Source organism: Eleutherodactylus coqui, chromosome 8 (genome assembly GCF_035609145.1).
Source record: "Eleutherodactylus coqui strain aEleCoq1 chromosome 8, aEleCoq1.hap1, whole genome shotgun sequence".
Lineage (NCBI taxonomy): Eukaryota > Metazoa > Chordata > Amphibia > Anura > Eleutherodactylidae > Eleutherodactylus > Eleutherodactylus coqui.
The window spans coordinates 146,275,597-146,302,720 of NC_089844.1; the positions used below are offsets into that span (position 1 = coordinate 146,275,597).

The window sequence follows — 27,124 nt, forward strand, 5'->3', positions numbered from 1 at the left end:
TATTAAGTGGTGGCACTAAAAGAGTGGGGCAGCTGGAGAAAAGACACGTAGCTGGAAGAAGTCTTGATGGTGGCCTGGGCCCAGAGAGAAGGATGAACACAGACATCACCAATCAGAGAAGACGCCACCTGTGATGACTAGAGGTAACTGCACTGTAATCACTATCGCTGTGTAGAGCTGATATCTGTTATGTGGTGACTGCATTATTTTGAGGTATAGTAGCCGTGTTCTAAATGGACGTACTTTGAGGGTCTGACCTAATATGTAAAGAAAAAATCCCTCTTTTGATTGGTGAAGATTTGTGAGTTATACAAAGGCCCTCTGAGCTTCAGGGCTCATTCCCACGAGCGCGGGTTCACCGCGTATTACGGAGTCAATGATATTACATTTGATCTTCATTAATCTATATTAGCGTATATACATTGCGTATAATATGTCTGTGGAAAAGGTCGCGGCATGCTCTATTTAACCGCGTGTTCCGCCCTATTGTTCTTTATGGCTAGCAAATTCAACACTGTCCATACGCAATACATTGGGTATGTGCGGCGTGAGGTACGCTGTCATGTGCAGCAGGACGTCCAGCAGCCACTATCGCTGCCATACGCAGCGGTAAACCGCAGCGATTTATGCATACGCCCGTATTTGGAATAGCAGCAGGATGAGTGTGTAGAGTTGAGTCATGGCTAGAAGCAGTCTTTATGGTGGTCTGGTCCCAGAGAGAAGGATGAAATGGATGTTACAAATCAGAGAAGACATCACCTGTGGTCACTGGAGGTAACAGCACTGCAATCACTATCACTGGAGGTAACAGCACTGTAATCACTATCACTGGAGGTAACAGCACTGCAATCACTATCACTGGAGGTAACAGCACTGTAATCACTATCACTGGAGGTAACAGCACTGCAATCACTATCACTGGAGGTAACAGCACTGTAATCACTATCACTGGAGGTAACAGCACTGCAATCACTATCACTGGAGGTAACAGCACTGCAATCACTATCACTGGAGGCAACTGCACTGACATCACTATCACTGGAGGTAACAACACTGTAATCACTATCACTGTGTATAGCTGATAACTATTATGTGGTGCCCACTGTGTTCTAAAAGTTGCCATGACTTAACGTGGAAGGGGTTTATGTTAAAAAAGTCCTTCTTTTCAGTGCTGGGAAGTTGGGATCTATGCAAATACCGTGTGTAAAATAGGAGCTGAACTCTGATTGGTTGCTATGGGCGACTTCTGGGCTTTTTCCATCACTACTGATAAAGATGTAGGAGTAGATGGATTGTCCGCTAATCGGGGATTATAGAGGATCATCTATAAAGTAAACGGGTGGCTGCTGGGCGCCCTGCTGCACTTCACACAGATTCAGAGCTCCCCCTGGCGGTGGACACGCGACACAAACCTGTAGCATTAAAAGGGAGAGATAACGAAATCGAGTCTTGAAACGCAATCCATACTGCGATTGGTTGCAAGGTACCACGTGACTGAAATAGCTGTCTCCCTCGGCGCCTGTTTAGTCTATATCACATTATTTATGTGCATATGACTAAATGTCGGCAGCTTCAGCCCGGGAGAAAACCCGCATGAGGCATTAAAAATAAGAAGAAGTTGTATTGCAGTCACCAGTGGCTTGTAAGGTGCGGGAACTATCCAGGGGGGCAGTGCCGGGGTCCTGCGGCCGCCATATTCACTGTGACAGGGTCGGGGTGACCTGAGAGATGCCGAAATCCGTGGATAAAGATGTGTACCCCGAACGTCCGACGCAGACCCCGCTACAGAACCAGGAGGTTTCCAGGCTGGACCCGGTGCCCCTACTGGGCTACCTGTACAGCCAGGTGGTGGATAGACCGGTGACCGCCCTCCATGGTGAGAGAGGGCATGCTGGGACTTGTAGTGCTCCAACATGTCTTGTATCGCATCCCACTCTGCTTCCTGTCACTGAATAGGGCTGAGCACCCTATACAGACCCTATACTGCTCACAGCTTAGGCTTTGGAACAGTTGCATCCAGTAAGGACCGTTTGTTACAATGTATCAGGTGTCTGCCCTCCGAGTGTTGCGTGGCGATAAGCGCCCATTGGTCCGTCACAATTAGGTTTGTTTTGCATGCACGTATAAAAACCCCCGCAGCATTTTGGTGCTTATTGTGCGCCATTCCTGGGGATGTGAGGTACGGGTGTGGAATGCGTCAGACGTGTGCGCCCGTGCGAGCGAGCCTGGTGGTCAGGGCTTTGGCGCTCACGAGGTGTCTGTTAGACCGGACACAGCTGTAAGGCCGCTCTCGTATGTGCGTTCAGATAAACGCCGCTCGAAACCGCAGCATTTTACTGTCATTTCGGGCGGCGTTCCTGAACGCACGGTGCAGCGCTTCTTAATGTGATCCACCATTGTGACGAGCCGTGTAGAAAACGCCGAAAAATGGAAGAGATGGCGCTGAAAAATCGCGTTGTTAGAGCGCAGGGCTGCGAGGCACCATTGAAATCAATGGTGGCGTTGTACCACGATTAGCACGGCGCTCGGGACGCCACACTGATCGAGATTAAAAAGTGGCCGGTGTGAGAGCGGTCTAAGCCTCCGTCACACGAGCGTGTATGCTTTTACATGCGCATGAGCGTAGCGTTTTGCGGAGTGAACAATCTTTTGTTCGTTTTTTTTTTTGCGTTGGCGTTTTGTGCAGGGAAAAAAAGCGCCAAGTTAGATGGCGAATTTGTGTTCTTCTTCCTGCACAATTACGTAAGAAACCCCCAGCACACGCATTGTACGGAGCAAGATCGCCCCGCATCCCCCCCACACCCGGAGCTGCAGGACGGAACTGTACATCCTGTAGTGTAAGGGGTTAACATATAATGTCTTGAAGAGGGAGGAGGGGCGCGCCTCGTATATAAAAAAAAATCGTCCATCCTCTGGACTAATGGTTTGGTGCCCCCATGTTTTGGGGATTGTTATGCCTCCAGTTCGTCTTCCTCCAGTGTTAAAGGGGTTGTCCCGCGGCAGCAAGTGGGGTTATACACTTCTGTATGGCCATATTAATGCACTTTGTAATGTACATCGTGCATTAATTATGAGCCATACAGAAGTTATAAAAAGTTATCCACTTACCTGCTCCGTTGCTGGCGTCCCCGTCTCCATGGTGCCGTCTAATTTTCAGCGTCTAATCGCCCGATTAGACGCGCTTGCGCAGTCCGGTCTTCTTGTTTTCTGAATGGGGCCGCTCGTGCCGGAGAGCGGCTCCGTGTAGCTCCGCCCCGTCACGTGCCGATTCCAGCCAATCAGGAGGCTGGAATCGGCAATGGACCGCACAGAAGAGCTGCGGTCCACCGAGGGAGAAGATCCCGGCGGCCATCTTCACCAGGTAAGTAAGAAGTCACCGGAGCGCGGGGATTCGGGTAAGCGCTGTGCGGTTTGCTTTTTTAACCCCTGCATCGGGGTTGTCTCGTGCCGAACGGGGGGGGGGGGGGGGGGCTGTTGGGGAAAAAAAAAACCCGTTTCAGCGCGGGACAACCCCTTTAAGGCCCATTTACTCGTCCCTGTGTGTGCTCGCTCCCATGCTGCTGCACAGGAGCGAGTACCGCTGGCTCGCTCACAGAGTGGCTGCAGGAGGTTTCACTCCTCGCTCTGCCCCGCTCCATTCAGTTTTAAAAGGCCGCTGTGTTAGTAAATGGAGAGGAGGAGTGAAATATCTTCCAGCCGCCCCGCCCCCTGCTGGCCGCTCTGTCAGAGAGCCAGCGATACTCTGTGCAGCCGCTGGGGAGCGAGGACACGCAGGGACGAGTATCGCGCATCATTTGCCCGACATTCATCCCCTGTGACCTGGCCCGTTCTGCATTATTACTAATTAGCATCCATTGACTCCTAATTATAAATCCTGTTAATGAAGCGTCCGCCCGCCGTCAGTGATCGCTGTATGGGGGTCTCTACATGACCGTATATCATGTATTACAGATTTGATGGATCATGTGCGAGGGACGAAGAGGCTGCACTACTACCACCGCGAGTTCAGCCGTGTCCCGGACCTCACCGCCTGCCTAGAGGAGGACCACGTGTGTCAGTACGAGGCCAACCAGCAGTGGAAGAGGGACTAGTAAGTAGTCACTGAGGTAGTCCCCCGCAGAGACGGCCACGTGCCAGACCAGCAGGAGTATACCAGGAGGCTGCATTCATATATTGGTAGCAGCCACGTAGTTTTGTGGGTAAGAGCAGGGTGAAGAGTAATGCATGGTTTGGGCTGATGTCTCCCGCTGGTCACATGACCGCGACGCTCCGTTTCACATCAGAACCAATGAAAAGGGGCGGGTCTGACTGCTTCCTGTTTTTCATAGCCGATATGGGAAAACCCATTGATCTGTCCCCACTATCGTAGACCTGCATCGCCTTAGCCGTCATTGACGTGAATGGGCCGGTAAGCATAGCGGCGGTTTCCAACAGCCTGTCAGTGTTGTGGATCCACAACGTGTGAATATAGACTCAGGATTACTAATTAAAGGGATGGGCACATTTAAAGGGGTTATCCACTCATTACATAGTGGCCTGTTGATCTCAATGAGCGGTATATAATATCACATTTTTAATGCGCAAATTGGTCAAAGCAGCATCAATAGGCGATTGCCAGGGATTCTAGCAGCCAGACCCATGGCCATTGGCTCGCTGTCTGTAGAGCTGTCACTAGAGGGGGCTGTGGTCCTTGTTGGACAAAGCTTTTAACACATTGACGCAGGAAGAGTGCTTGAAATCAAAGAATTGTTTTGGTCCTCAAGGGGTTAATGGGGCTTTCCAGTGCAGTTTTCAAAAATGCTAAACCCCTCATTCACAGCCCTAGGTGGTAATAAATAAGGGCGCCCACCCACTGGCGTTTGCGATTTTCGTGCGTGAAAAACGCAGCGTTTTTCCCCGCGTTTTTGCGGCTTTTCCATTAATTTCCATTGACTTTCATGGGTGCATTAGGAGAAAAATAAGGACACATATGCAACTGACAGTTCCTATGTTAAAAAACGCAACGCAAAAAAAAAGCCAGTGGACAGGAGTACATTCAATTCTAATTGCTCTTGAGAAAAAACGCAAAGAAAAAAAAATCGCCAGTGGGTGGGCGCCCTAACTCCTGACAGGCTCTACGGCCGCTCTGTTCGGCTCCTCATCTACCCAGCGATCGCCAGGTTGGCTTAGCTCAGTGGCTTCCACTTGTGTTCCTTCCCCCTGCACTCTCCTACAGTCCTCATTGTCCGCAGTGGCCGGATTGGACAAGGGGAAACATCCGATCCTTCTCCCTTGTGCCGCGGTGGCAGGAAGTCTTATGCTCTTCCATTCGGAGTACATCGCCAGAAGAAACGGGTGAGAACAGTCATGTGACCAGGCGTCCGAACACTAGAGTCCGGTGTCTGTTTTCCTAAGCCAAAATTTGCGGATCCCACCAATCGCTAGAATGAAAGGAGTTGCAAATCTGTATCAAATCTCCCAGGACTGCACCAAATCCCACTGACTTCCCTTTCTGTCTTCCAGCATGGTAGATCAGGAGATCATGAAGATTTTGCGAGACAACGTTGCATCATGCAATAGAAGAGAAGGGGCGAACGCTGAGGAGAACTGTGCACCGGTGGTGGCGCAGTACGCGGAGGCCTGCAAGGCGTATAAATCCCGCTGTAAGTGCCTGCTTTGTGTTCAGCCATCAGATGTGCAGTTAGATCTGGTAGCTAGATCTAGGCAGACAATGGCGCATATGTATATAATGTCCACTCACCATTATAATGTTGGTTCAGCCATGTACATTAGGGCACGTTTACTTAGACGTTCGTTTCATACACTGATCTCAGTAAAGTGTGTGCCAGCGTAAGTGCGACAAATGTGTGAAGAAGCACACAACTCTATATGTTTGTCGTATCTAGCGGACCCTCCGCGTGCCAGAATGAAACGCCAGCTAAGGCCTGACTAAGGTTTCAGCTCTAATGTACGCGAGTTTCTGGCATAAATTATAATCTGATGGCTCACCCCCTGATGCTAGGCCCTGCCCACCGAAAAACACCCAGAAAGTCAAAATTTTGCCACTTGTGCTACAATTGCAACTTTTTTGCGCAACAAATGTAGCAATATGCTGTTCTTGCACACTGCGATAACATACTGTGTTAACTCACTGTTGCATTGTTCAGTCTCCTTTACTGCACTGATCAGTGCTGAGGAAGAAGTAAATTGTAGCTTGACACAGCCTGACCGCCTTTGGGCCCGGATCAGCGTGGATTCTGCTCCATAACTCCATTAACAGTACATGTAGGAAAACCTCTGCTCAGAGATTGAAGCACGTTGTGGATTTTCAAATCTGCAGCAAGTTGATTCGTTCTTTGCAGAGTTAAGTAACCCCTTCAGTGCCCTACACCAGGGTCTTTACCATCAACCCCTTCACGCACCTAGCCCACCAGGGACCCTTCCTCTTCTTAGCTGAGGTTCTGTAATGCAGTACTCACTGCAGCACTGGATTCATTGATGGTATAAAAATGACCCATATGATGTAAAGGCTCTTGTGATTGATGGTAACTAGCACGGGCTTCATAGACGCTCTAGGGCAGTGTTCCCCAACTCCAGTCCTCAGGGACCCCCAACAGGTCATGTTTTCCGGATTTCCTCAGTGTTACACAGGTGATGTAATTATTGTCAGTGCCTCAGACATTGCCACAGGTGGTCTTACCATAGGATATCCTGAAAACATGACCTGTTGGTGGTCCCTGAGGACTGGAGTTGGGGACCCCTGGGCTAGGGAATGCAGGGAAATCTGAGCAGAAGGGTTAGAATTGTCAGCACAGCTTTACACGAAAATAAAAACTTCACTAACGCTGTCTGTAAGAGAATTAACCTCTTCCTGCTCCATGATGTACATTTATGCCATCGGCGGTTAGTGCAAAAGGCTACACATTTACAGCATATAGTTGGTCTTGAGTCCGCACTGGCAGCTGGCTGTAAATGACAGCGGTGAGTCCAGCTCCAAAGGTTGAGACCAGAAATAACCTCAATCCTGGCCTTTAAACCCTTACAAGCTGCGATCCGTGAGATTGTGGCATGTAATCTTTTTAACAGAGGGAGGGGGGGGAGCTCCCTCTGGCATCATTGACCCTCCGCCATCCAATCGCTGAGGAATAATGGGTGTGCTGGTGTTGTCAGAAATAGAGGTGATGTAATGCAGAATGGTAGTATTGCAGGGTATTATCTAAGCACTCATACGGGTTTACAATTCCTACATAGACATGGAGTAGAGGTAAAAAAATGTAAATGTGGAAAAAAGATTCAAATGACCCAATTTTTTTTTTTTTTTTTTTTAAGTGCATGTTTGTTTTGTAAAAAAAATTAAAGTTTGACAATGGCACATCTGTAACAACCTGTACAATTAGCTGAACGCGCTTTTTATCCCACATGGAAAACAGTATGAAAAATAATGGAGACAATAAGGCTAAATGCTATTTTTGTTCATTTCACCTTCCAAAAAAAAAAGACAGTAAAAGTGATCAAAAAAGTTGCATGTACCTGAAAATGTTTTACTTTGTCCCCCACTCTTCCAAATATTAAGCTATGCAATACATTGTGTACCCCAAAATGCTGCCGACTTAAACGACATCTTTGCTAAGCAAAAAAACAGACCTTCCGTGTGGCTAGATCGACAGAAACGTAAAATTGTGGCTTCTGAAACGTGGCGATGAAAATCCCCCTAAATTGTTGCATTCTTAAAGGTACACTTACCATTATAAACTAATTTATGGTGCTATTTAGAGAGATGTCTGGGAGATGAAGGACGTATATTTTATTCTTACTGGCTCCCATGCTGCCCGCTGGTGAAGTGTGCGCACTCTGGAGAGAAGAAAAAACAAAAACAAAACATACTATCACGTCCCCCAAACGCAGCATAACTTTTAGGCTGGGGTCACACGGCGGATTTGCCGCGGATCACCGTTGCATATCCGCGGAAAAACCGCTGCGTTTGCAGTGCAATGCAGCACAAATGAGATTTGCCAAAAAGCTGTTCTCACAGTGCGGATTTTTACCGGTTTTAAAAGATGCGGCATGTTCATTCTACGGTCTTTTCCGCAGCGCTTTTTTGTCCATAGACCTCTATGGACACAGCCAAATCTGCACCAAATACGCGGCAAAAAGTTTAAAAAAAAAAGCGCTGCGGAAAAAAACGCTTGCGGATTTTTCCACAGAAAAATCCACAAGCCCAAATTAACCTTTAAGGCTGGGTTCACACAGGGCGGATTTGCCCCACACGGGACACGGGACGGCCAATCCGCTGCGGTAAGGCCGGCTGAAACCGCGGCTGGGGTTTCAGTAGATGCAGCATGTCTATTTACCTTTCCTTTTTTGTTTATTTTCGTCGCGGCCGCGCTCTCCTCTATGGGAGCGCCGGCCGCAACGGAAAAGCAAGCGGCCGGGCCGCTTCAAAGCCTCCGCGGCGGTTCTCCTGGCGGAGATCTCTCGGTTTTTGCTGCGGCCAAACCGCGAGATTTCCGACGGGAATCCGCCCTGTGTGAGCCCAGCCTGAAGCGGTTTTTCCGCAGAAGCAGTTCTTCTGCGGCAAAACCGCAACGGAAAAACTGCGGCAAATCCGCCGTGTGTGAACCCAGCCTTAAGGTACGTTCTTTCATGCTTTGTGGATTCTGATGCGGATCCGCAGCAGATGTCACATTTTTAAGTAAAGGCGTGAATTCTGATGTGGATTCACGCTAGCTTCTGCGCCAATGGTGGTGTTTTTGGCACCTGATATTAACGTGCATTTTGTTGCAGCGTTCCCGCTATGTGTGAAAAGAATTCCAAAAATATAGCCTCTTCAGACGTGCTTGGGGGTCTAATGATAGATGGGTCTCTGCCGGTACGAAGTACTGTTTGTGGCAGTCTGTATGCAGTCCCTTCACAGTACAGGCTGCTGTAAATGTTACGTGGCGTCTGATGTCAGTCAATCTCTGCCCTAATATTTTAATCTTACTCTTCAGATGCGGAACTCGGATATTATAGCGGGGCCCGGAGATGCCTCATGAAGCAGAAAGCACGGATGATGGACGAGAGGAAGAAGGCTGCACAGGAAGAGGCCAAGCTAGAATAACCTACTGTACATTTCTTATCTTGTTTCCGAAAAGAGTATATTAAAGATTTGGAGATCAATATTGTGGTGGCTGTTATCTCCACATAAGCAATGGCCATTGTAATGTCATGGTCTGTGGGCTATAGAGTGCCAAGGGCAAAACCATGCCATATGAGTGTGTCCGATGGAATGAGGGGGTCCTGGATGTGGACTGCACTTAAACTTGACTGTGTGGAAGCCCAGATAACTGACAGATCAAGTAAATAGGGCACGATTGGGCAAACGTATTATCGGCGTTAGAGCACAATTATTGTTAGTTGTGCCAAAACATTGTCGCAAGTCCTTTTAAATGATTCGTGCCAACAAGGTATTTGCATCTTGCTAGACGCTTTTTAGAGTTGTCTAGAAAAGGGAGCACAAAGCTGTTTGAGTCATTAAACGCATCGGTTCACTACAAGCATGGGCCAGGTTTTAGGCAAGAAGAAAACTAATCTAAGGGCTAATGCCCACGTACTGATTAATGCCGGGGAGGGGGTGTTCCAAGTGCATTTTTAGGCCCGACTGTTAATCTGATTGCTTCTGGTTACCACAACCACGTGATTAACTTTGGTGGTGCAATGTGTGCTTTTCTTCAGTCGCCTCCCCTTCTGGCCTTCCTTTGTTGCATTACAAGGAAGAGGTAGTCCCTTCACAATTGTGCGGGAAATGCATTTGCCGTTGATAGGCGCGCCGATTCTGATTACATATCATTGCTCGAGACACACTTCTAGAGGTTGGATTACTACTAGAGATGAGCGAGCGTACTCGGATAAGCACTACTCGCTCGAGTAATTTGCTTTATCCGAGTATCGCTGTGCTCGGGTCTGAAGATTCGGGTGCCGGCACGGAGCGGGGAGGAACGGAGGTAAGATCTTTCTCTCCTCTCCCACCCGCTCTCCCCTGCTCCCCGCTGCGACTCACCTGTCAGCCGCAGCGGCACCCGAATCTTTAGCCCCGATCACACCGATACTCAAATAAAGCACATTACTCGAGCGAGTAGTGCTTATTCTAGTACGCTCGCTCATCTCTAATTACTACCACTAGAAATTGGTCCCGCGCCTTCCATCCTGGACGCCATTTCTCTGCAGCTTCTCTTCCACAGGTTGGGGAGGACCGCCTGGTCGTAAGGCAGCTCCTCATCAGCCTAGTGCACCTGTATTTTCTCAGACTGTTTCTACATTTTTTTCCTCTGCACATATGGCTACAATGTTGGATTCTAGGAGAAAAACCCATTAAACAGCATGGGCGTTGTGACATTGTTAGCCCACCCTTACTGCTTTTAAACATCGCAAGGTGTGAGCTGTGTCCCACAATGCCTCATCAGAGAAAACAGGATCTTTTCTTTTTTGACTGTAAAATCCTTTTCTTGGATGGCCTGTGGGAGACACAGCACCCACCCAATGGTAAACTATACACCTCATCTGAAGCAGATTCAGCACCCTCATCTTATGTCATTACTAGAGATGAGCGAGCACCCAATGCTCAGGTCTTCGTTATTCGAGTCGAGCTTTTCGTAAAATTCGAGAGCTCTACTCGAGTAACGAACCCCATTGACTACAATGGGAGACGAGCCTTTTTGTATGTGGAATGCAGGGTCCGGAGCTTTTTTTTTTTTCTTATTGGTTTGTCCCTCTCCCTGCCAGACCAAAAACATTCAAATGATGCATGCTGCATCGTGGCGGGGAGGAACCAAAAGCTGGGGAGGGGTCGAACACGATTTGACGATCGTTCGAGTAACGAGCACCATCGAGTATGCTAATACTCGAACGAGCATCACGCTCGCCAGAGTATGTTCGCTCAACTCTAGTGATTACTATCATAGCTCCTTCACAGGGCCAAGGTAACTGGTGAGTTACACCGGGACCCCCATTGATCTTAAGGTCCATTTAAACGGGACAAATGGGCAAATGATGCCCGACACTCATCCCTGTGTCCTCGCTCCAGTGCTGCTGTACGGGAGCTATATGGTAAATAATGATAATGCTGTCATTACGGAAATAGTGTCCACAAGCCTTTATTTATAAGTGTTGCATAAAAACAGTTGGTCAGACGCGATGCTAGACAGGACGCGTTTCTCCTCCATAAGGAGTCTTGATCACCTGATCTGAGGAAGTTGCGGCACTCCCTTAAATGTCTGAATAAATTTTAAAAACCATACAAAGCAGCTGACCTACAAGACCCTTTGTCTAATTTGCATAAACTACATTTAACCCCCTAGACAAACCAGTTGTAAAAGCCCTTGTATATGGTACTCCGTGGTAAATGATCTTCTTTCTCTTCACATAATATAAACCATCTGAATTCATTATATCAAAATTGTATATATCCTAATATCCAATAAATATTGAGCAAATGAGAAATTGCGTGGAATATTGCAAAATGTATAATATATAAATACATTCCAAATGGATACATCATAAAACTGAATGATATAGAAACGAAACAAAAAAGATTAAGTGGTGTTTCCTTGTTAAATGTTAGATCTAGAACCCAGTATGATGATAAAATAATTTTTTCTACGGAGTATATTAGGGATTTCCATTCAATAAAAAGGATAGTTTTGAGAAACCTCCCAATATAACAGGATATATTTCGATAGATACCATCTGAAGCAAAGGCATACACGGTGTGGCTCGTAAGAGCAGGTGTCTTGGTAAGACGGTGTCTCCAAGTATGTTTAAATCTAAGACTGTCAGCATCAAATTGGTTAGAGCAAAAAGGGTTTTTTCGGTGAGGAAAGCCAAATGTGCTATTTGCACCAAGCTTAAAAATAAATAGGAATTCTCTGACCATTCTGGATCAGGGAAATTCCCTATAGAATATATCAATTGTGACAGCATTAACGTCATATACATTATCGAGTGTGGCGGTTGGAATATTGAAATACATTGGATGCACTGGGAGAACATTTAAAAGAGGATTTTTGGTCCTTACCGTAAAATCTCTCTCGTCTTGTTCATTGGGGGACACAGCCAAGACTGTGGGTGTAGCTACTGCCACTAGGAGGTGACACTAGCACAAAAGTGTTAACAACTCCTGCAGACTATACCCCCTCCTGCCGACATGAGGCTAATCAGTTTGTTTGCCAGCAGTAGGAGCAGACACGCAGGATCTGAACAGCAAGAAAAGAGGCATAACGGTTACAACTGTAAACCAAAACCGCACCATGTGCAACTTACCAGAACCAAGTATCCGAACGGGATGTAACCTGTAAATATCTGGGTGGGTGGTGTGGCCCCCAATAGACGAGAGAGAGATTTTACGGGAAGTACCAAAAATCCTCTTTTCTCGCTCATGTCATTGGGGGACACAGCCAAGACCGTGGGACGTTCTAGAACAGTCCCTCTTGGGGTGGGAGAACATGAGCCATGCGGTCAGTTAATAGCAGTCTGTAAGACTCGCCATCCAAGAGAGGCATCTGACGAGGCAAAGGTATGCACTCGATAAAATCTTGAACGTATGTAAAGACGTCCACATAGCCGCCTTGCATATTTGGAAAGCTGATGCCCCATTGGGAAATGCCCATGAAACTCCCACTGCCCTTGCGGAGTGTGCCGTCACCCGGAATGATGGCGTCTTGTCCTTGGAGGGGTAGGCTTCCACCAGTGCCAGACGTATCCAGCGAGATATGACCCCCTTAGAGGCCGCCAGACCATGCCTCAGGCCATCAGGAATGCCAAACAAGGAATCGGACCGTTGGAACGACGCTGTGTGCTCCCAAGTAGTTTCGTAAGGCTCTTACCAAGTCCAACCTGTGTAGAGTCCTTTCTCTCGGGTGGACCGCGGATGGGCAGAACAACGGAAGCACAATATCCTCGTTTAGATGGAAATCCGTGACTACCTTGCGCAGGAACGAAGGGATCGGGCACAGTACCACCTTATCTTGATGGAAGACGGTGAATAGTGGTTTTGCCGATAAGGCAGCAATCTCTGATACTCGGCGAATGGAGGTAATCGCAACAAGCAGAGCCACCTTCCAGCTGAGTATCCTTGCCGGAACTTCCTTCATCAGCTCGAACAGTTGGGACTGCAGTGCATCGAGCACCAGGTTCAAGTCGCAGGACGGAATCGGGGATCGGTAAGGCGGAGCAGCGTGCGCAACCCCCTGTAGGAAAGTGCGTACTGCTGACCTAGCCGCCAATGGTCTTTGAAAGAGAATAGACAACGCCGCTATCTGACCCTTGAGGGAACTCAAAACTGAGTCCCATTTCCAGGCTGTCCTGAAGAAAGGACAAGAGATGAGGCAGGGAAAAGCGCAAATCCCTGTTGTTCGCACCATAGGAGGAAGTTTTTCCACACCCGCTAGTACACCTTGGCCGAAGATGGTTTTTTGGCCTTAATCATGGTCCGGATTACCGGATCTGAAAATCCGCAAGCTCTCAGGACATCAGTCTCAATAGCTACGCTGTCAAATGTAGCGTGGATGAACTGTGGTGGAAGAGAAGTCCCTGTAAGAGGAGGTCCTCTTGCAGAGGAAGAGGCCAGGGGGCATCTGCTAGTAGGTCGACGAGTTCCGCATACCATGTCCGATGTGGCCAGTGCGGGGTTATGAGAACTACCGGAAGCTCTTCCCTTCTGATTTGCCTGAGGATTTTGAGAATAAGTGGGAAAGGTGGGATTACAAATGGAAACTGGAATCCTGTCCACGGAGCTACCAGTGCGTCCACGGCTACTGCCCTGGGATCCCTTGATCTTGCCATGAAGTTCAGAAGTTTGCAGTTGAACCTGGATGCCATGAGATCGACATCCGGTCGTCCCCACCGCTTGCAAACCTCCTGAAAGACCTCGGTGTGCAGTTTCCATTCGCCCGGGTTGACAGTCTCCCTGCTGAGGTAATTGGCAATCCAATTGTCCACCCCTGGTCTGTGGACTGCCGACAATGCAGGAACGTGCGTTTCAGCCCACGCCAAGATTCCTTCGACTTCTTGCATGACCTTTCTGCTGCGGATTCCGCCCTGATGATTTACGTACGCAACCGCTGTCGCGTTGTCTGTCTGAATCCGGACTGGGTGACCCTTCAGCTGCGGGGAGAAGTGTTGCAGTGACCAGAATATGACCCAAAGTTCCAGGACGTTGATCGGTAGCTGGGCTTCCTGCCCGGTCCAGGTTCCCTGGGCCACCAGGTTGCGTAGGGTCCCTCCCCAGCCAGAGAGACTGGCATCTGTGGTCAGGATCTGCCACCGGAAGGGTAGGAAGGATCGGCCCAGATGTATCTGTGGGGATTCCAGCCACCACTGTAGGACGCGTTGCGTCTTCGGCAGTATCCTGATCCTCTGATCGAGTGACGTCACTGACCTGTCCCACCTCGACAAGATAGTCCACTGCAGAGGCTGGAAATGGAACTGCGCAAATGGGACTGCATCGAAAGCCGCTACAATCAGTCCCAGCACCCTCATGCAGTGACGGATAGTCATCGCGTGACAGGTGCACAAGGAGCGAACCTGCTTCTGAAGCAGGTGCTGCTTCGGTGCTAGTAGCAGAACCCGGTTTAGGACCATGTTGACCTGAAGGCCCAGGAACTCCATACTCTGTGCCGGTGATAGCGACGATTTCTGCCGGTTGACGATCCATCCGAACCTGTTCAGCGTGTCCATAGTAATGCGTAGACTCTCCATATTGGCCTTCCACGTCGGGGCTTTTATCATTATGGCGATTCCTCAGGAATGAAGGAAGGACACCACTGCCGCCATGATCTTTGTGAACACCCTAGGGGTGGTGGCCAGGCCGAATGGAAGCGCGGTGAACTGGAAGTGTTCGGCTTGGACTGTGAACCGAAGAAATCTCTGATGCCCCGGTCGGATGGGGACGTGGAGGTAGGCATCCTTTATATTGATTGAGGACAAGAATTCTCACGGTTCCATGGACGTGATTACTGCCCCAATGGACTCTATGCGAAAGCGACGCACTTTCACGTATTGGTTCAGCCTCTTCAGGTCTAGGATCGGCCTGACGGATCTGTCCTTCTTTGGTACAACGAATAAGTTTGAATAAAAACCTGTGAACCATTGAGAAAATGGGACCGGCACAATGACTCCTTGATCGAGAAGTTCTTGGACCGCCGGGAAGAAGTGCGGAGGTCTTCACCAGAGACCCCGGTATCCAGGAGCTGAAGAAGCAGGCGGGAGGCTACTCGTCAAATTCTATTGTGTAGCCTTCCGAAATGACTTCCCATACCCAGGCGTCTGAGACCTGTGCCAGCTAGACCATGGCGAACCAGGAAAGCTGTCCCCCACTCCCCCTGTCCCACATGGGTGGGGGCTGGCCTTCATGCGGATAACTTTGTATGAGAGCCGTCTCTCCTGGCCTTTGGGGGCTGAGCCTTGGTACGCCATGACGACCTGGGCTTGAATGATGATCCTTTCTTTTGGGCCTGGTCCTGGGTGTTCCTTTTTTTTTTTCTCCGGCGTGCGTGGGCTACTCCGGTTAAAGGAACGAAATTGAAAACTGGAGCGTCGTGGGGCCACCAGTTGTCTCCGACGGTTCTGTGGTAGGTGCGTGCTCTTACCCCCCGTGGCTTCTGAGATGATCTCGTCCAGCCTGCTCCAAAAAGTCGCAGTCCTACGAAGGGCAGTTAGTCAGGGATACCTTGGAGGATGCGTCCGCGTCCCAAGACTTCAACCACAGGATTTGACGTGTGGCTACCGACATCGCCGATGCTCGAGCCATGAACCTCGCTGCATCCAAGGAGGCCTCGCAGATGAATCTGCCCGCCTGTTCTATCTGGATGTCCACCAGTTCTTCTTGAGCAGACTCGGCGAGTATGCCTCTGTGCAGCTGTTTAGCCCATTCGGCGGTAGCCCTGCTAACCCAGGTAGAGGCGAAAGTCGGACTAAGAGTAGACCCCACTGCCTCAAAGGACGATTTATCAAGCGCGTCAATCTTCCTGTCTCGCTTATCCCATAGGGATGACGCATCCGCCATGGGAAGGGTAGTGTGCTTTGCCAGAGGGAAATCGTCGGGTCAACGGTCAGCAGAGTCGCCTACCTTTTAGTCAGGTTCTCCGGGAAGGGGTAGAGGATGTCCAGGCGCTTCGGCTTTACGAAGCGTCTGTCCGGGAACTTCCACTCCTGGTCCAGAACCGCCGCAAAGTCCTCATGAGGCAAAAAAGTCTTCGGTAACCACCGAGGCCGTCGGAAGGAAAGGCACGGAGGAAGGCTGCTCCTGAAGCTGGAAAGTGTCCCTCACAGCCACGATCAGGCTGTCTACCATCTCGGAGAGGTTGGGCAACTGCTCGGCCTCGATGTCGGGGTCAGAGAGATACTCTGAGAACTCAGCCTCAGCGCCGCTATTCTTCCTGGAGGACGGAAGGGAAGTCGCCCCGGGAGAGTCAGCACGGCTCGGTGATGCCGAAGACCTAGAGGATTCCCAAGAGCCAGGTCGTCTAATGCGCTTCCGCGGTCTAGCGCGAGAGGAATCTCTCCCGACTATGTCTTCCCCGCCTAACACATCTGGACAGGGGGGGGGGGGGGGGGGGACCGTGCAGTTCAGCCTGTCCAAGATCGCGGTAGACGCGAGCGTAAGGTTAGAGACCGCCCGCGCCAGGGCGCAGGCCCACTGCGTTTCCGCTGAGGGCTACATGGGTAGGGGGCCTGTCTTAGATTGTACAGGCACCTGCCTCGGAGCGATACAGTCAGCAAAGCTCAGCTCTACCTGTCCGCATGGAAATTTTGCGTTACAGCGAGAGCAAGCGTAGTGCATCGCTCTAGCTGCTCCCTGTCCGGACTCTTGAGTTCTGGAGTCGGACATAGTGCAGCGCGTGACACGTTGCAACCTGACTCTGCTGATGAAGTATGCAGGGGAGATAGTACAGGAGAGCAGCCTACCTGGGTCAAAGAGTTCTGGGCTGTGTCTACCCTTGCGGCTGTGGCACCACAAGTCCCAGGAAGAAGATGATGGCCGCTCTGGGAGGTGCAGGGGGCGGAGCCGAGCGCTGAACAGTAAAGCCACTGTCCCCTTGGCACGCTGGCCGATGATAGGCCAAGAGAGCCCGTGCTGAGCCAGTCTCCGCCCCTTTAGGGGCATGCCTAAGTAGCTGAATTTAGGAGGCAATCCCCGGGGCACGATGCTGCACCGCCGAAGGCGCGCCGATAACCCGCAGGAGCAGGCCGGAGCAGAAGGACCCAGGCGCCAGAGCAGAGGCAGAACCGCAGCGTCACAGGCCGCTAAGCGGTGCCGCAGCCCGCTTAGGGTCGGGTCCGCGAGGAGCATCGGCCGCACCATGGGAGAGGGGTCCACGGTCTGGTCGGATCCGTATACAGCGTGGAAAGCAAGGCCGCGGCCTGAGGAATGCTGGACCCCGACCCGGAGGCCGCCTGCAGATAAGGGGAAGCCACTGGAGGCAAGGGGAGGCCACAACCCATGGATGAAGGACGCGACCTGTGATACAGCCTGCAGGTGAGAGAAGGGTTATGAGGCTGAGAGGGGGTACCCAGGGCAGTAGCGCTTAGTGCCCCAGCGGCCACGGTAGATTAGCAGTGATCTCAGAGGTAGCCAGGAGCAAGGGGACAGCTAAAAAACAATAAATGCACATACTTACCTCCTGATGTGCGAGAGGTGGTAGCCCGGTTCCAGCAGAGCATCCTCCCTGCCATCGCCTTCCGTTTGTGGAGAGGGGTTGTTGGACCATGGGATATTAGAGGGCTCTATTGCTGGTGGGTCACACTCTGTTTTAAGGCCGAGTGTGCCTCCTTGCTTCCTCTCGCAACATCCTCAGATCAGGTGATTAAGACTCCTTATGGAGGAGAAACACGTCCTGTCTAGCGTCTGACCAACTGTTTTTATGCAGCACTTCTTATAAATAAAGGCTTGCAGAACACTATTTCAGTAAGGACAGCATTATCTTTACTTACCTTATACATGTGGCCGCGTTGGACGGAGCGATGAAGCAGCCCTAACAGAAGCCCAAGCTGGTTTAGGGAATACAAAGTGAAAGGAACACAGGAGCAGTGGGTGAGCTAACCTTTCAATGTGTACGGGAGCTAGTATCGCTGGCTCATAGTGGGGCGGCTGCAGATTTCACTCCTCGCGCTCCCTCACCCCTCTCCATTGACTTAACATAGCAGCTGTTCGATACTAAACGATCATCGTTCAGCTCATAGTCCATTGTTTATGCAGCATGGACAATGAGGTGATCATTCAGTGTAAATAGCAGCTGTTCAGTACTGAACGGCCGTTATGTTAGGTCAATGGAGAAGAGTGAAATCTCCTCCTGATGCCCCATTGTGAGCCAGTGATACTAGCTCCCATGCAGCAGCACAAGAGCGAGTATGTGCAAGGACAAGTGTCGGGCATCGTCTGCCCGACATTAGTCCCATCTAAATGGGCCTTTATTCAAAACTGCAAGATGACATGGCAGCACAGCAATCTTTCGTTGCCCAACCCCTCGCATGGTCAAGAATCCTAGAGTAGTCCTCGTCTAATTCTTACAGAGGCAAAGAAGCTTATTTGTGATATCGTATCTATGGAGCAAGCTCAGTTTTGAGATCATCGCAATGTCAGATTTTAAAACTCTAGACTCCTTGGGAGCCCATTATTTTCATACAGCCCGGGTCCTTGGTAGTTTTAACCCTTTCCAATCTAGTGTCTGACATCTAAAGACATTCTATTTGAAGGCTGTACAGCTCCGATGTCGGAAGACGTCCAGCAGGGTATTCTTATTGTATATTACTGGCCGCTCTGTTGTCAGGGGCCTCTCCAGCATGTCCTATACCGCAGTACTGGCTCTAGCAAGCAGATGGCACCATTGTATAATGGCAGAAAGAGAGCCCCCTAGGAAACCCTGAATCCAAAATTGGATTGCAAAGGGTTAATCGGCCCCTGTACCTGTTTCGGGGGGAAAGGCAATTTCTCTGTTCTGAGATTCCCCTTTTACTATGTCCTTTATTTGTATGTTGATTGAAGTTAGATACTAAGCCTGTGGGCTTTTCCTTGCCTCCGGCTTGTATACAAACTGATTTAGCAGAATGGCGACAAGAGGGGTATAGCGGCTAGGAAGTATTTGGAGATTTTGTGCTTGTTGCACACTTTCCTTATTGTTATACAAAAGGAATTCTTTGGCAGCAAGTTTATTGCTGTTTTTGTTCTTGCAGGACAGAGCATGACCTAGGGATACTTTATTTCAGATGCTTTCCCTTACACTTCTCTATAGGACCTGTCCAGTCAGCATGCATTAAGACTACCAATGCATGGAGTAAATCATGTAGTCAGAGAGGCGGTTCGGCCATCTTTGTTTCTCCTGTCCCATCGCTAGTTATGTACTCACCGTTGGCACAATCCTCCCATTAAACATCCTAAGGTCTGTTGTAGACATTTTAAGCTTTTTTAGCCCAACAGTAGCAGCCCCTAAAGGCTAGAGAAGCATTTATATTGCATTATGACACCATGATGCCTCTGCCATTGCAGGAGACGGGATATTCCTGTGACATGGCTCCCATATTCAGTTACACAGGGCAGGTGCTGTGGTTTATACATTACATGAAAGTGAATGGGACACCACAAACGTTAAATCATGACCTTTATTTGGTTCATTGGACACATTTAGGAGGTGGCTGGAACAGCGGCAGCCTGGGTCCTCTGCACCGACACTCGGGTGTGAGTCTTTGCCAGATGGTCCGTGTACTCCTGCAGGAGAAGGGTTACTTGTGAGACTATAATACAGCCAGCTCTGTTCTACTTGTCGGCTATACGGGAAGTTACTCTTACCTGGTATGGAGACTTGGTGAAGACAGTTTCCTTCCACAAGTCAGGAGTCAGGTAGCTGTAGGTCTTGGAAATGGCATCAAAAGTGGCTTTAGCTGCAGAGAACAGAAGTGTATTAGGGTCCGGGCTTCACATACTGACAATTACCATATCCAAGACTTTCAGTCGCCACTATTTTTGACCAGCACCCGGAATTTTGCATGAGACACGAAAACTAAAGCCTTTGATTTTACAGTCATGCTCGGCCTTGAATACTTAGTAGCTACAAAATGCTCATTTTATCACCTTTTAAATTGGTAGGTGGGGATAATAGGTGAAAAATAGTGAGCGCTCCCTTTAATATAGAATTATATTCGTGTCCATAGCAAGCTCTACAGTATCTTGTCCAACACACAGGACACCACTACATGCCAGAGGCCCCCTCCGAGGAAAGTAGTGTGAATACCTTCATGGCCAAAATCAAGTGGAAATCAGCATGTTTAGGTCAGATTTCTGATGCATTCATTGGGAACTAATCCATAAGTGGGTATTCTGACCCCGAATTTTCATCTAGTGACAGATCACAACTAGTGTCTACACCACAGATTCCCATACAAGTGAATGGGATGATTAATTGGCACAGATTTCAATTTTGTATTCATCATTGCACCCCGAGCACAGAAAACATGATCAGTTCAAGGCCTTGAGCATCGCTGGACCTCAGGCCATTAGTCACTGGGTCACACTGCACCAAGTATACTGTCTGCTATGCTTCATTTAAAAGCAGGGTTGGAGGAAGATCAGCAATATGGCCGCACTCCGTATCCAACTGTGTAGTGCTGAAATGGATCCGGAGACTGCAAACATGGACCAGTCATGTAAACGATTTTTTTTTCTACAAGCCATTTTTGATTGAGAACCAAGCAGAAGTTAAAGCCTCAGTAATCTACTCAATGTGGTTTGTTCGAGCTCGAGCGTTCATCCAATCTGTTGGACCACACGTGCCCTGCACTCCAGTAGGTCTCATGATTCCCTCACATCACATGTTACTCTGGAAGTAAACCTGGAGTGTAATGATGAATACACCTTATATTCTTATACATAAAAGGACAGCATAGGCTCATCTACCCATCAGAAAAAGAACCAGTCGTAAAGCAACCCTCCGGACCTAGACAAAGACGGCTGCACCGCTTCTGGCTACCTGATGCACACTGTATCAGAGCAGCATGTAGTGTCTTAGACAACCAATGTATACCAACTGGTCATGCTGATTAATAAGAGCAGGTACATCTTAAGACTACCAACGCATACTAATACACAGTGTGCAGCAGGTAGTAAGAGGCGGTGCGGCCATCTGCTTGTCCAGGACCGGAGGGTCGTTTTAATATTCCTTATTTTCCAGTTTAGAGTCAATGACTACTGGGTGATTTTATTGTAGCCGGGAGGCCGTCAGCATCACACAACTTGTAGAGCTTCATGAAGGAACAGAGCAGCCATGAACAGAGGCCGCTCTGCCGTGCAAATGGAACTCCATTTCTTTTCCTCTCTATATACGACAGTTACACCACAAACAGGTAGAACTGAGCAGAGCAGAGAGAATGGAAGCAGTAACAGAACTACATAGTGTACATTCTCATGTGATTTAGCATTGGCCTAAGTTGTCATAAGGACCACCTCTGGCTGGGTACTTACAGGGAAAGTCACCAAGGGAGTACCGCTTTCATGACAGCAGCTCTGATAACTAGTGGCTCGGGCAGACCATCACACGAACGTCCAGAGGAATGCACCAAGTGCTTAAAGGGAACCTATCACCTACCTTAGTTACCATAAGCTAAGTCAGGGGAGGTGACGGAGGTGGGCAGGGTATTCTACTCACCCACTGCCTGGGTCCTGCCCCGCACTTGGCATCCAACTCTTCACAGTGCCATGCTCACTCTCCCATAGACTTGTATAGGAGAGCATGTGCACAGCCCTGTGAGAAGATTATTCAGTGCGGCACACAGACTTCAGAGGGGGACACCACAAGAACCAGGTGAGTTAAGGAAAGAAAAAAAACACCTGGCTCCCCATCTTAGTTTATGGTGCTGTAGGTAGGTGACAGGTTCCCCTTTAAATGGTTTTTCCTATCAAAAAGACATTTATCCCCATCTACAGGGGTGCAACCACTGTGGCCCCAGCGATATTGATACCAGCACAACACTGGTAGTGTGCATGCTTGACTGCCACTCCATTCACTTCTATGGGACACGTGCAAATGAACAAGTTTAGTAATCTATTCCATAGAATGATCAGAGCAGCAGTCGAGCTACACACATCTCTATGCACACAGGACATTCGCATGCACCAGTCTTAAGATCACTGGGGGGTCCCAAAATTGACACCACAAGCAGACCTTTTTATCCCCCACCCTGTGTTTTAGTGAGTAATTAGTCATGTGACAAACAGCCTTAGCCTTTCCAAAAGTACAAACTACCTGCAAAATGTATACGCAACTTCTCAAAAGTAGGAGTCCACTTACCAAAGTTACCCAGGGTGGCCGTGCAGCCCCTAGCTGAGGTGTAGCAGTCATCAATACCAGCCATCATCAACAGCTTCTTGGGGACAGGGGCAGAGACAATGCCAGTACCTCTGGGTGCAGGGATGAGGCGCACAAGTACGGAGCCGCAGCGTCCCGTTACCTGAAACACATAATAGTTTTACTAATTCGTAGAAGCTACACAGCAATATATACACAAGCTGGGATGCCAAACTACAGGAAGGTTTAAGGAGTGATCACATCAGTGACTTGCTGCAGATGTGTTTTTGCAGCGCACACACCAAATGGTGCAGTCAGCTCAGATTTCACCCCTCAATTAAAGGGGAAAGGTTCACCAAGTGTGACCATACCCAGATGTTAAGCCCCAAAAAGGAACAGGAAGACCATTATAAAGTCAGCCCGCCGTGCATAAGGGTTTCAATTGCTATGCCTCTCTTATAACGCCAATCACACCATTTACACATGTGACTGAACAGAGCTGAGAGAACTGACAAGTGTATATAGGAGCTGCAGAGGGGATAAACTCAATTTTAGGCTGTCTCATAAGAGCATAAAGATCCATCTGTGATATCAACAAGTGTCCTGCCCAACCATGGGATCGATGTTTTAAGTTCACGCCAGAACACACTTGTGTGACACCGGACGCAATCTTTAGAAAACCAGAGATCTACAAAAATGGTGACCAACTAAGACCCTGACAATGTAAAGCCCTGTTTGTTGTCTTACCTTGCAAGGTACTGTGTGGGGTTTGCCGATCTTGTTACCCCAGTAGCCTCTACGTACAGGTACAATTGACAATTTAGCCAGGATGATGGCACCACGGATGGCGGTTGCAACTTCTTTGGAGCACTTCACACCGAGACCAACATGGCCGTTGAAGTCTCCAATAGCCACAAAAGCCTAAAAATGAAGTAGAGAAAACCTTCACATTTATGTCTGATCAGCTAGACTGGAAGGAAGGAGAAGCTGGGATGGTAAACCCACCTTGAACCTTGTGCGCTGTCCAGCACGGGTCTGCTTCTGTACAGGCATGATCTTCAGGACCTCATCCTTCAGAGATGATCCCAGGAAGAAGTCAATGATCTCAGACTCCTAGAACCAACATGAAATGTTAACTGGTTGAACTGGTCGGCGTATACACACAAGTCAAGGGGTTCTTCAAGGCCTGGAGCGGTAGACAACTCACCTTGATCGGCAGGGAAAACAGATAAATTTCCTCCAAGGACTTGATTTTCATGTCTTTGACCAGACGGCCAAGTTTGGTCACTGGAACCCACTATAATAAAATAGTAAATTTAATACTGAATGGAAACCTATTTATCACCCCCCCTCACCCCAACAGATGCAGATAGTGAGGAAGGGATGCCTGACCAACGACTAATCTTCAGATAGTCTTTCCATGCCCCTATGCAATTTATTTTTTGGAATGTGGTATGAACATCTTAAAGTGATGGTGTATTACTAGGATGTACTTTGGCTTTATGATCAGTGGGACCCCTCCAATCCTGAGACTCCAGAAGCTGTAGTACCGGTTTAAAGGGAACCTGTTACAGAATTCATGCTGCCTGAACCACGGGCAGCATGAAGTTGGTGACAGGTCTCCTTTAATACTGTAGCACCTTTACAGTCATGTCCAAACCAAGTCTATACAAGGAATTGCAGCCCAGCCCCATGTCCAGAGCAGAGCTATGCTTGAGGACAGCACTATGCCAGCATTGCAACTGCTTCTCAGTGTTTATGGGGTGCCAGATGCCCTTAGTCCACATGGCAAACGTAATGCCCCTTGTCTGAGAAGAGGCTAAGCAGAAGTTAAAACTTCAGTAATCTACTCAATGTGGTTGGTTCGAGCTCGATCATTCATCCCATATGTTGGACCACAAGTGGCCTGCACTCCAGTAGGTCTCATGATTCCTTCACATGTTACTCTGGAAGTAAACCAGGAGTGTAATGATGAATACACCTTATATTCCAACTGGTCATGCTGGTTAATAAGAGCAGATACGTCTTAAGACTACCAACGCATCGGTGCAGCCATCTGTTTGTCGTTTTAATATTCCTCATTTTCCAGTTTAGAGTCAATGACTACTGGGTGATTTTATTGTAGCCGGGAGGCCGTCAGCATCACACGGACAACTTGTAGAGCTTCATGAAGGAACAGAGCAGCCATGAACAGAGGCCGCTCTGCCGTGCAAATGGAACTCCATTTCTTTTCCTCTCTATATACGACAGTTACACCACAAACAGGTAGAACTGAGCAGAGCAGAGAGAATGGAAGCAGTAACAGAACTACATAGTGTACATGCTCATGTGATTTAGCATTGGCCTAAGTTGTCATAAGGACCACCTCTGGCTGGGTACTTACAGGGAGTACCGCTTTCATGACAGCAGCTCTGATAACTAGTGGCTCGGGCAGACCATCACACGAACGTCCAGAGGAATGCACCAAGTGCTTAAAGGGAACCTGCCAGATGCCCTTAGTCCACATGGCAAACGTGATGCCCCTGGTCTGAGAAGAGGCCGCAGCTCTCACCTCAGAGGCTCTTCAAACAGCTTATTGGCAGGGGTCCCAAGCTGCAGACCCCCACCGATTTGATACTAATAACCTATCCTACGGATAGGTCAATATTGTGTAACCAAACATCTTTTCACGCTGGGAACACCTCTATAATGTGACCGTCACCTTTATGTTTTACCAATTCTAGCCAGGATTTACTCACTTCTTTGTCATCAGCTTTGCCTCCACGGGCCCCACGTCCTCTTCCGCGGCCCCTGCCTCTTCCACGGCCACGGCCCCGACCACCACTGCCGAAGCCTCCACGGAAACCTCCCCTGTTAGCACCGGCGTCGTCCGCCATTTGCTGCAAGAAAAGTAAAGTAGTCAGTATACATAGAGGATCACAGTTTTTGTCATCAACATGGAAGCCACCCCAAATGCCCACAAGACACCGAATCAGCACCAGCAAAGATGAGCGTGCAGTCATGAGCTGCAGGGCATTGGCAGCGCGCACCCCATGCCATGAATGATGTATGCTCATGGGGCGGCTTATCTCCCAGAACAAAAGGATCGGACATGTTGAAATCCAACTGCCTGATCCTTCTCTTCCCTGGCATCTGCCATCAGGGAAGACCTGTCACACCCCCATTCACATAATTGGTCCAAACCAGGTTTTTACTATATATGTAATGTGCATTGCCAGTTTTACTATGGCAGATCCAGTATGACACCCCACAAGCGAGGGAATCTGTGGTGCTGGCAGTGCCATCTACTGCCATCTCAGCCTCAGGGAGGAAGTCTTCCAGCCCCATAAAATTTTAGGTAAATAAAGTTGTATAATGAGAAGTTTTGCAACTTTCCAATACGCTTTGTAGAACGTCAACTTCTAATTCTGCTTGTCATCGGTGAATGAGAACATCCTCGGACCACACAGCCAAAACACCCGCACCAGGCTGAGGGCCTCACGGTCTACCAGCAGTCATGGGGGCATGAGCCAGCTACCACAGCGGGGCAAGGTCTGACCACCCGCACCAGGCTGAGGGCCTCACGGTCTACCAGCAGTCATGGGGGCATGAGCCAGCTACCACAGCGGGGCAAGGTCTGACCACCCGCACCAGGCTGAGGGCCTCACGGTCTACCAGCAGTCATGGGGGCATGAGCCAGCTACCACTGCGGGGCAAGGTCTGACCACCCGCACCAGGCTGACGGCCTCACGGTCTACCAGCAGTCACAGGGGCATGAGCCAGCTACCACAGCAGGGCAAGGTCTGACCACCTGCACCAGGCTGATGCCCTCAGTCTACCAGCAGTCATGGGGACATGAGCCTACCACAGCGGGGCAAGGTCTGACCACCCGCAGCCAGCCATGTGGGTCTTATCCTAAAGGCCCCCTGTCCTATTTTGAGGTGTATATAGGACAGGCAGAGCCCATTGTTCCCTATGGGCACAGATATACGCACGGCCATACGGAATTATATGCATGGACGGCATTGTATACGCTCCATCACGGGGACCAGAAAGTGAAAACCGTACTGCGCAGGATATATACGGTCACACAGCACACTCACCGCCATACGCAGTCACTGCCGGCTCAGGGGCCCCGTACACCACGGCAGGACCCCACAAGGGATCCCTCTTACAGGGGGAGCGCAGCCAGGCTTTGTATCTACAGGCTGGATATTTAACCCCCCCCCCCCCACAATGGCGTCCGTACAAGCCCCCAGTCCCCCCCACGGCGCCACAGCGGGGCATAAGAAGCGAGCAGGCCGCACTACTAGTTATACATCCCGCCCTAAATATCACCATGGTGACAGCACCCCACCGCCGCCCGCTCATATCACGCCCTCAGCGACCGCCACAGCGGCCAGATGCCTCCGATGTCCGCAGATTCCCTCCCGCTCCCACCAGCCGCCATCACTTACGTGTGTACAGTGAACTAGAAGACCGGAAGAAGGCGGAAGCGGACTCTTATAACCTCGCAATCTCGCGAGAGCTGATGAACGCGGGTGTGCGCATGCGCACTCACAAGGTTGAGTGACGTCACGCGTAGGCTGTCCATAGGACGATGGGCTTATAAGGAAGTGTATAAAAGGAGCCTCCGGCCAAGATCTGCCCTTCTTTTCCCCCCACGCTGCTTGGAGGAAGGTGAGAGGCAGCAGAGGGGATGGTGGGGTTGAAGCCGGTTGTGGGGTGGGCACTTTAGGGGCAGTTAGATACTGTTGCCTCTTTGGAGGGTATATGGGTAGTAGAAGTTATGGCTTAACCCTTTAAGGGACCATATATGAGGGCTTAATATATCTGCTGACCCCTTAGGGCACTGC

At 49.5% G+C, this 27,124-nt stretch overlaps 2 protein-coding genes and 3 non-coding genes across 5 annotated transcripts; 1 reads left to right on the forward strand and 4 right to left on the reverse strand.

The window, feature by feature from the left end:
- Positions 1 to 1,678: 1,678 nt before the first annotated feature.
- NDUFB10 (NADH:ubiquinone oxidoreductase subunit B10) lies at positions 1,679 to 9,138 on the forward strand. The gene is made up of 4 exons (XM_066576644.1): positions 1,679 to 1,876; positions 3,952 to 4,090; positions 5,503 to 5,642; positions 8,970 to 9,138. The coding sequence occupies exons 1-4, from the start codon at positions 1,729 to 1,731 to the stop codon at positions 9,077 to 9,079; spliced, it is 537 nt and encodes a 178-aa protein (XP_066432741.1). The 5' UTR covers positions 1,679 to 1,728; the 3' UTR covers positions 9,080 to 9,138.
- A 10,455-nt stretch (positions 9,139 to 19,593) lies between these two features.
- RPS2 (ribosomal protein S2) lies at positions 19,594 to 26,803 on the reverse strand. Its single transcript, XM_066576645.1, has 8 exons — positions 26,726 to 26,803; positions 25,028 to 25,168; positions 23,497 to 23,586; positions 23,295 to 23,402; positions 23,037 to 23,210; positions 22,293 to 22,452; positions 19,799 to 19,890; positions 19,594 to 19,717 (listed from the first exon to the last, which is right to left on the reverse strand). Exons 2-8 carry the CDS (start codon positions 25,163 to 25,165, stop codon positions 19,634 to 19,636), a joined length of 846 nt encoding a protein of 281 aa, XP_066432742.1. The 5' UTR covers positions 25,166 to 25,168; positions 26,726 to 26,803; the 3' UTR covers positions 19,594 to 19,633.
- Positions 21,237 to 21,374, reverse strand: LOC136578176 (small nucleolar RNA SNORA64/SNORA10 family). Its single transcript, XR_010786596.1, has one exon. It is a non-coding gene; the product is annotated as a small nucleolar RNA SNORA64/SNORA10 family (small nucleolar RNA).
- On the reverse strand, positions 22,663 to 22,798 carry LOC136578175 (small nucleolar RNA SNORA64/SNORA10 family). The gene has a single exon (XR_010786595.1). It is a non-coding gene; the product is annotated as a small nucleolar RNA SNORA64/SNORA10 family (small nucleolar RNA).
- Positions 24,443 to 24,580, reverse strand: LOC136578178 (small nucleolar RNA SNORA64/SNORA10 family). The gene has a single exon (XR_010786598.1). It is a non-coding gene; the product is annotated as a small nucleolar RNA SNORA64/SNORA10 family (small nucleolar RNA).
- Positions 26,804 to 27,124: the final 321 nt, after the last annotated feature.

Bases quoted from the DNA above. Each gene is read 5' to 3' on its own strand.
- NDUFB10 (XM_066576644.1), top strand. From the start codon at position 1,729: ATGCCGAAATCCGTGGATAAAGATGTGTACCCCGAACGTCCGACGCAG. The intron at 1,877-3,951 runs GTGAGAGAGGGC...CATGTATTACAG, and splicing joins ACCGGTGACCGCCCTCCATG to ATTTGATGGATCATGTGCGA. The intron at 4,091-5,502 runs GTAAGTAGTCAC...TCTGTCTTCCAG, and splicing joins CAGCAGTGGAAGAGGGACTA to CATGGTAGATCAGGAGATCA.
- RPS2 (XM_066576645.1), bottom strand. From the start codon at position 25,165: ATGGCGGACGACGCCGGTGCTAACAGGGGAGGTTTCCGTGGAGGCTTC. The intron at 23,211-23,294 runs GTGGGTTTACCA...CTTCATTTTTAG, and splicing joins GACAGCGCACAAGGTTCAAG to GCTTTTGTGGCTATTGGAGA. The intron at 19,891-22,292 runs GTAAGTGGACTC...TGTTCTCTGCAG, and splicing joins GGCCACCCTGGGTAACTTTG to CTAAAGCCACTTTTGATGCC.